Source organism: Vollenhovia emeryi, unplaced genomic scaffold (assembly GCF_000949405.1).
Source record: "Vollenhovia emeryi isolate VEMERY1.0 unplaced genomic scaffold, V.emery_V1.0 DF939167.1, whole genome shotgun sequence".
Lineage (NCBI taxonomy): Eukaryota > Metazoa > Arthropoda > Insecta > Hymenoptera > Formicidae > Vollenhovia > Vollenhovia emeryi.
In genome coordinates, this window is record NW_011967199.1 from 582,044 (window position 1) to 590,381 (window position 8,338).

An 8,338-nucleotide genomic window follows, 5' to 3' on the forward strand; every position below is an offset into this window, starting at 1 on the left:
TTTGTCGTACGACAAATGTGACATTAGCTTTATGCTGCGGCCCCGCGCGCTGCATATGAACACGCCCGAAGCTCGCGTATACACTCGCGCGTCGCGAATAGCATTGTTTTTGTTTATAGGCGTTTAATCTTGTGCCGTGCGCCGTTGCACGGCTCTCGCGATCGCGTAAATCGCGCGCCGACCTACCCGCCGAGACGAATACGAGCGAGAAGACCTTGTGAGAGATAAAGAGCGAGATAAGGAGAGAAACAACCGTGCCCTGCAGCACGTACATACATGCACTCGACGGCGTTCGACGGGGTATGAAGTTCACACGAATTGACCTCGCAAATTGACTCGCGAGCAAGAGAGAGAATGACGCGCCCCACCAGGACGCCCGTCACGCGAACTGCGCTCGGCCTCGCGCGTCTCTTACCAGTTGACCGTGCTTTATGAGGCGGTGATCTTATCTGAGGTAAACGCGGTAAGACGCGCGGCAAACACCCGCCTGAATCCCCTCGCTCGTTCTCTCCGGCGTGTGGCCGGTGAGGGGGGATCCTTAAAAAGCACGCAATCTCGCGCGGTGGCGAGAGAAAGAGAGAGTGTCCCAACACCGAGATGTATCACGTTGTCGAGCTGATCGTGAACTGCGCTTTGCTATGGATATTCCTGCAGACCGCGGCGGGCGTGCTGGTCACCGTCCTGTACGAGTTGTACGTACCCTGGATTGTTTGGGGCACGTTGATCGTCGTAGTAGCGCTGAAGCTCATCCGGGTGTCCCCTCCGCCCGCCGGCACCGTGCAAGAGGTGCTCGGCGTGAATCCGCTCCTCCCGGCCAGAGATAAAAATCCCGTGCCCGAGAACCACGGTAACGGGGAGCGATATTGCATGCGAGTGGTGGCCCACCGTGGTGGAGGATACGATTATCCCGAGAACAGTTTGTTGGCTTTCCGAAACGTAAAGTTACACACCTCGACGTAGCTTAGCTATTGTAGTACCTAAGATTTCTTTTTTTCGTCGGAGACTCTGTGCGTCTCATGATTTTGTCGTTTGCTTGTCTTAACATTCATTGTCGCTTAGTAATGGCAAGGCGAAGGAGCTCTAGTAATAATGTTACAATATTAATGCATCGTCCTGTTTTAATCGTCAAGTAATTTCTGTTTGTAGTTTCGAGCGTACTAATTTTGGCTATTTTGTGGCAAACGTGCTCACTTCTAAACATATTCCTTCCTGCATTAGTCATATTTTTTTTACAGAGCAGAGGAAAGGGTTGTACCGCAATTGAGCTTGATTTACGGCTAACCAAGGATAACATTCCAATAATATTCCATGACCCAACAATCGAAAGACTCACGGGCCAGACGGGCACGATTAGTGAAATGACATGGGAGGAATTGAGGGAGTTTGACATAACTTATAATCACCCGCTTAAGTATGATATATATATTTCGACTTAATTGTAGCTTTTGTATAAACTTGCGTGCTTATAAAGTGTCGTCGGAGTAGTAGAGTTTAACACGGAAACAAAATGATTGTTTTGCCAAAGGAACAAATTTTCCGAAGGCGAGAAGATCGCCCTGCTGCACGACGCGCTGCAGGAATGTCTGGACAGCGAGCAAAGAGTAATTATAGACGTGAAGGAGACGAGGCTGGACGTCGTGCAAATCGTGCTGGACGCGTACGAGAAATTCCCAAAGTTGTTCCAGAGGGGCGTCGTGTCGAGTTTCAATCCGATCGTAGTGTACATGGTAAGTTGAAAGCCGGTACGGCGACTTGAGTCGCGTATCTACGTCGACTGTGAATACATTTTTAGCTTTATATTTCAGATTCGCAAGAAAGAGCCGCGTATCGTCTCGAGTCTCGCTTGGAGGCCGCACTTTTTCTCGAGAACGTCGTACGCCGGCCTGGAGGCGCCCGGTCCGGCGCGGTTTCGTAATCCGCTCAAGCATTTGGCAGCTTGCATCTTGGAGACTTTATACGAGTGGCTGCTACCGCGCTTTGTCTACTATATCGTTGGCGTTTCCGCCGTTCTGTTACACAAGGATATAGTAAATCCGTGAGTAACGTCGTTAAGTCAGACTTTCACAATTCCACGTATCCGCAAGAGACGATTTTTGGCGACTTTTTGGCCGACGTGTACCAAAGTGTGCCCTCAGCGCCGTGAGTGCCTTTACACTTGAAGAAAGACGCTGAAGATATTCAAGAGGAAAATTTATTTTAATAAAATGAATTGTTCTATCGGAATATGTTGAACGGCCATTTTCAGGTGTAAAAGCATTCGTGACGCCGAGTGTACACTCTGGGTATACTTTGATACGTGTACCAGACAATCGCCAAAAATCGCCCAGGACGAAGTGTGTGTATGTACAATTTTTATTCCAGACGCGTGATAGAACGTTGGTGCGAGCGCGGCATTCGCGTGATGGCATGGACGGTGAATCGGCCGTCTGAGAAAACGCATTTCTCGAGGTTCCTGAAGGTCACCTATCTAACTGACACGCTACATCTAGAGAAGGACATGTAGTAATGTCCGATATATTTTTGTTCAGTATTAAGTTTCAAAGACTTTTGTACCATATACTGGCATTATGCACGTACAAATTTTTCTACTTTCGATTATATACGAATTATACGTCGCAATATCAACCATCTAGTCGGGGTCGTAAAAAATTTGACATAACGACTTACATTACTTTTAAACGTAGATGATAAGGCACTTATTTTATAATGTCTTGTACGAGACGCGTATGTATGTGCGAATAGCGATAATAAAATTACTCGTTATACCTAGGGGATTTAAATGGACGGAGTGATTTTCCACGTTACCGCGAGGGTTCCTTCTAATTACCGAGGCTAAGTTAATTATAAAACTACTTAAAAAGCTCGTACAAGAGTGCATGTAGGGCTACATAAAACCTATCCATTTTTCACACATGTTCAATAGAATCTTAAAAATAGATCATTTCCGTCATGATTGCACAGATATTACTAGAAGTGTATATGTAAAAACTATGAAAAGATACTCTCAAATATAATGGCCATAATCACATCTTGGAAGTAGCGCTAAATATAATTGCTTGATTAGCAGCGCATAATATCGAGTGCAATCTTTTCGTCGTATTTGTCGTTGCCTTAGAGTAATTACATAATATTGATCTCCTTCTTTGGATAATGCCTAATGTCATATAAAATGGCACGTTTCATACATCAGGCCGAGTAAAGGGTTAAAAACCAGTACCTTATTGTAATAAAATTGCAAGGGGAAAAGTAAGTCAGTCGGTGCAATAAGTATATAAAAAAAAATTGTTAACGTACGATATCTAAGTTTACGTTCGGGGCGTCTCTTCAGACGATAGTAGTAAGTTTGCTCTTACGAGATTCCATACCTTCGATTAGGCCGGTCAATAGGTCTTCCATCTCCGTGGTGGCACGTTTCAATTTGCAATTGTCATTGCCGTCGTACGATTCTGCAAAAAAGTGTACATTATACATTAGCCACGCACACATTTGCGTGTCATGCACTGTCAGCTGCATAACTTACCGTCGAAGCAGTCATTGGCGACCATATTTTGCAGTCTGTCTAGTATATCGTTGAGATCTCCTTGAATATTTTGCAAACTACTGTGTTGCGAGTGTTTGTCAGGGCGTTGCAGGGAGGACGGCGTGTTGTCCCTATGAATGCCGGTGGGAGATTGAGAGGCTATCAGCGACGTGTCGTTATCTGTACTACTAATTGCCGTGTTGGCCGCGTAATTGTCCTCCTTGCAGCTCGAATTGCCGGCGGCCAACCACTGAGAGAAGCCACTGTCGGCTGGACTCAGTTCTCTTCTCCTCGTGCCTAATTTAAGCATTCACATAAATTTACAGATTCTCTCCAATCGCATTAAACTCTGTACTCACCTCCGATCCAAGTACTTAATTCTATACGACTGCTTTCTGGTATATTAGCGAATCCAGTACTTGTGGAGGCCTCTTCGGCGCAAGGAAGAGCGTTGGCGTTAGTCTCCTTTATCGTATGCTCTACAAGTGACGCTGTATTATAACTATTCAACATTAATTTGGCATCTCTGCGTTGCAATTTGGCTCCTTGTTGGTTTGTGCTGTCCTGCCTGATTATCGGGCTCAGTTCGAATTCCAGAGGCAAGGCCGTTAATCTGGACGATAAGGGCGGTAGCATCGGGGTGCTTTGCATGCGAGTGATGATCTGTGGCACTTGGGCTGCATCGGTGAACAGACATTTCTATGGAAATTAGATTAGGCTGCGGTCAAGCGGTCACTTCAAACGTTTCGAAGTATTCTTCCCCTTTCTTTCAGAAAAGATAGAAGATAAACACTTTGAAGCATTTGTAGCGGCGGCTCGGCCGCGACCTTAGTGAATAATGCTCAGGCAATTTTCAATTTAATGTACCTTGAGCATTTTCAATCGCTGCAGTTGAGATTCGATGGTTGCTCGATGACGTTGCAGCCGCTCCGCCTTGGTGCCCTGTATATCTAGCAATTCGATCTGCAATTGACGATTTTCTTCTTCCAAATGCATTATGATACTTTGCAACTCCTTTTGCGGGTCAGTCAGAATTTTTCGCTTAACCGTGCTCCTTAACGAACCGTAATCCGTTCGTCTGGTTTCATTGCTGTAAACAAAAAATCGTTTTCCTAATGAAGAATACCGCATAATTATTTATGAAGCCTGCAGAAGCGCGTACTTGCTTGTACGCGTGACAAACCTGGCGGCGTCTGCAACCAAGTCCTCCGCAGTGACCGCTCTGGTAGGACACAATCTCAGTTTATTTCTGATCAACTCCAGGATCAGCTTCGTTATCTCACGATGTGAAGTCTACGAAAAGGAATGATTTCTGAGTAACATATTCAACACACTGACGAATGGAGATCTGAACATTATACCTTCACGCAAAATTCGCGAATCGGATGCTTCAATTTGTGCTTGTTCGATGTCTTCCCTAGGAGAAAGCACTCCTGGCATTGGTGATACCCCGTGCATTTCAAACAGGTGTATCTCGGCCCCTGCACCGGCGTCACCTTACACGAGGAACATCGGATGTTATGTACAACTGTAAGTAAAAATTGTAAAGATTAACAAATTAATAAAATTCACAAGGTTCTCGTGTGGTAAACGCAAATTCGAAGGAGTAAAGACTAAAGAGCCGTGACAGGGTGTTAGTGTCCGAATATTTCTTATTTTGAATTTATTGTAAAAATTATTCGCTCGCACATTTGGGTACGTGATACTTCAATTTTTGTCGCTTACTGTGTTCTGCAGACTTTATTCGATTGAACGTCGTTATCCAGACCAGTAGTGGAGGCTCTTGCATGATCCACGCGGCGAACTCCGCTTCAGTGACTCCCAGGCCGCCTTGGGACTAAAGTGTACGACAGAATGACTTATACCCGTTTTTACCAACGCGGTTTAACTTTAATCTCGGTTCAACTTTGTATCTTTTTCTAGTTTTACAAATTGAAAAAAAAGACAAGAAGCAATTTAAGCCGAGATTAAAGTTAATCTGCATTGGTAAGAAAAGTACATTAGTAGCGTTCGTTTTTTAACAGATGAGGGCGAACATAAAATCAGTTCTGCCCATACCTTTACGAAACAGGCATTTATGTGCGATTGAATCTGTTCGTATCCGTACGCCACGCTTTCCCCCAGCATCTCCGTTATTTTGCAGATATTTGTTAACAAGGTGTGCAAACCGGCTCGAGACAGACACGCATTGTGATCGGCCAATTGTTGATACAGATACCCGTACTTCTCTTGCAACTTGCCGCTGCTCAGCAATACCAGCGCAACTTTCACCGAGAACACTAAAATATTTCCGGTGCTTTGTCTGCAACAGTAAAGTTATTATCACTAATAATATAACGCGTTTAAAGAGAGACAACATAAATCGCACTAAGATTACAGACGTTCGCATTGACATTAACGCAATATGGCGGGACGAGGACTCACTTGTCGAAAATATTCAGGATGTAACTTGTGGCGAGCTTGGTCACGAGATCGACGTCAAAATTGTAGTTACTTTCCTTCCGCGCAGCGAAGTAGATGTCCGACAGAACGTCCTCGATTTCACTCGGGTCTAAATTGACGCAATTTTCAGTGATGGAGAGCCTGTGACGTTCGAACACTCCCGCTATCAACTCCAGCTGTACGTGCGTCACTGAGTGAAAGAAGAAAAACGAAACGAGTTTGAGGAGACGATAATCAGACGAGGGAGACCTTCACTCACTGTTCAATTCTCTATGTAATATCTGCATCTTCGCGGCGGTTCTGTACGACGCGTAACGAATAGCGTTGCACTCCTGCATGGACCGCATGATGTTCTCCATGGTGGGATATCGCCGCTCCGAGTTGTTCGACTCTTATCTGCAAATGTTCCACAAGGTATTACATACCGATCTGACGGGAGTTTAGAAAATCATTCCAAGGCCCGATTTCACCAAACATCGCTCAACTTTAATCTTGGTTTAATTCATGCTTGCCTCTTTCTAAAGTAACAGTTGGGAAGAGACACAGAACGAATTAAGCTAAGCTTAAAGTTAAACAACGTTGGTGAAACCGGACCTACATGTTTTCAACTTGATTAGCAGAGCACATGAACAAAGTAGATAAAATTAAGTGAAGCTCAGAGTAAGTCAAATGTTGCAATGTGATATATTTTTGAACGAGTCTACGCCTTTTAATTATAACAAATATGCGCAGTATTACATAAAATAATATCAATTATACTTGTACAAGAATCGTATTAGATTGTTACAGATTATTACAACTGTGCTGGGCATCGACCATTGGAAGATCCGGCTTTTAAACAGTGCAGTAAACAATTCAGCATGCAGAAAACGTGTTTTTAATTAAAACATAAATAATGATTCAATACTCTGTGTATTTCCGTTTAATCGAAAAGCGGCGATCGGTTCCGCGACATGGTCTCGCGGGGACGCGAAGGTACGTCAACGTGAAGTCGAAATAAGTCAATCCAGCCTGTCGAAGGACGGTATCGATACGGGAATTACCGAAAGGAGCTCGCTCTCTGTCATCTCGACATAATTTCGTGGTTTAAATATTGATGTAAACAAAAGTAAACGATTTCTGCGTTTGCGCCACGAAACGTGAAAGGTATAGAGGACGCAAAACGAGGGAGACGGGGATTCGCTGGCAGTCGCGGCGAACCGACCAATAGAGATGCGAGCTTTGGGTCTTTGGAGCACCATCGAGTGCTGCACTCGGTGCACTCTTCACGTCGGCGACCAATCGCGCTCCGTTTCGCCGATAAAGGCTCGGGCACACGAAAAACTTAAGCGATACAACTTAAAGCCTTAGGCCCGGTCTACAGTGAGTTGTTAGTCGTTAGTCAGAAGTCGGAACTATATGTCGGTCCTTTTCCTTTCTGGGTGGAAGAAAAAGGACCGACATATAGTTCCGACTTCTGACTAATGACTAACAACTCATTGTAGACCGGGCCTAAGGGAAATGACCAGTGATTGTCGAGAACGTAAGCAGCCATTTTGAGACTTAAGCAATGCTGAAAATTCCGATTTTAATAAATCTGAATCAATGGTTACGTTTAGCAGAAAAAGCTACTTTACGCCAATCAGATTCAAGAATTTTGCAACAGTTGCAGAGCAGCTTTTTCTGCTGAACGCGGCCATCGGCCGCACACAATTGTTGAGTGAGCGCTCAGTATGATTGGTTAATACTTTTAGATCCAGCCAATCATATTAAGAAATTAATGGTCACGCTCAGCAAAACGTTTATTTTGCAACTGTTGAACATTTTCTGTACTGAGATTGGATTACATTTTTAGAACTAGAAGAATAATCCAATCATAGCACAGGAAGCTTCCAACAGTTGCAAAATAAACGTTCTACTGAACGTTTATTTTGCAACTGTTGACCAGTGGCCGCGTTCAGCAGACACAACTGTTGAGTGAGCGCTCAGTATGATTGGCTAATACTTTTAGATCCAGCCAATCATGTTAAGAAATAATTGAGCGCTCACTCAACAGTTGTGTCTGCTGAACGCGGCCATTGAGCGCTCACTCAACAGTTGTGCCTGCTGAACGTCATGGCTAAGTCCCAGTCTACAATAGATGATTTAAGCCCTAAGCTTTAAGAAATTGACTAATCACAGTCGCGCATTCTTCTCATACTTGACCATGATTGGCCAATTTCTTAAAGCTTAGGGCTTAAATCATCTATTGTAGACTGGGACTAAGTCCCAGTCTACAATAGAGATTTAAGCCCTAAGCCTTAAGAAATTGACTAATCACAGTCGCGCATTCTTCTCATACTTGACCGTGATTGGCCAATTTCTTAAAGCTTAGGGCTTAAATCATCTATTATAGAC

General features: G+C 44.2%; 2 protein-coding genes and 1 long non-coding RNA gene across 4 annotated transcripts; 2 read left to right on the top strand and 1 right to left on the bottom strand.

The window, feature by feature from the left end:
- Window positions 1-68: 68 nt before the first annotated feature.
- LOC105564243 (glycerophosphodiester phosphodiesterase 1) lies at window positions 69-2,769 on the top strand. Its single transcript, XM_012016479.1, has 5 exons — window positions 69-936; window positions 1,236-1,411; window positions 1,526-1,727; window positions 1,806-2,035; window positions 2,362-2,769. Exons 1-5 carry the CDS (start codon window positions 598-600, stop codon window positions 2,501-2,503), a joined length of 1,089 nt encoding a protein of 362 aa, XP_011871869.1. The 5' UTR covers window positions 69-597; the 3' UTR covers window positions 2,504-2,769.
- Window positions 2,770-2,867: 98 nt separating this feature from the next.
- Window positions 2,868-7,346, bottom strand: LOC105564242 (dystrotelin-like). Of its 2 annotated transcripts, none has more exons than XM_012016478.1 (11): window positions 7,006-7,346; window positions 6,222-6,358; window positions 5,945-6,152; window positions 5,579-5,822; window positions 5,246-5,357; window positions 4,882-5,048; window positions 4,704-4,813; window positions 4,388-4,610; window positions 3,880-4,219; window positions 3,521-3,817; window positions 2,868-3,446 (listed from the first exon to the last, which is right to left on the bottom strand). In XM_012016478.1, exons 2-11 carry the CDS (start codon window positions 6,319-6,321, stop codon window positions 3,325-3,327), a joined length of 1,923 nt encoding a protein of 640 aa, XP_011871868.1. In that variant the 5' UTR covers window positions 6,322-6,358; window positions 7,006-7,346; the 3' UTR covers window positions 2,868-3,324. The 2 variants fall into 2 exon arrangements, with proteins under 2 accessions (XP_011871868.1, XP_011871867.1); XM_012016477.1 differs by having other exon boundaries at window positions 6,870-7,346.
- Window positions 6,293-6,866, top strand: LOC105564241. The gene is made up of 2 exons (XR_001009101.1): window positions 6,293-6,376; window positions 6,742-6,866. It is a non-coding gene; the product is annotated as an uncharacterized LOC105564241 (long non-coding RNA).
- Window positions 7,347-8,338: the final 992 nt, after the last annotated feature.

What these genes read in the sequence shown, in the direction of transcription:
- LOC105564243 (XM_012016479.1), top strand. Translation starts at nt 598, where the DNA reads ATGTATCACGTTGTCGAGCTGATCGTGAACTGCGCTTTGCTATGGATA. An exon ending in GTTTGTTGGCTTTCCGAAAC is followed by an intron (nt 937 to 1,235) that starts GTAAAGTTACAC and finishes TTTTTTTTACAG; the next exon opens with AGCAGAGGAAAGGGTTGTAC. An exon ending in CACAAGGATATAGTAAATCC is followed by an intron (nt 2,036 to 2,361) that starts GTGAGTAACGTC and finishes TTTTTATTCCAG; the next exon opens with ACGCGTGATAGAACGTTGGT.
- LOC105564242 (XM_012016478.1), bottom strand. Translation starts at nt 6,321, where the DNA reads ATGGAGAACATCATGCGGTCCATGCAGGAGTGCAACGCTATTCGTTAC. An exon ending in AATAAAGTCTGCAGAACACA is followed by an intron (nt 5,049 to 5,245) that starts GTAAGCGACAAA and finishes TTTTACTTACAG; the next exon opens with TTGTACATAACATCCGATGT. An exon ending in CGCCAATGACTGCTTCGACG is followed by an intron (nt 3,447 to 3,520) that starts GTAAGTTATGCA and finishes ACTTTTTTGCAG; the next exon opens with AATCGTACGACGGCAATGAC.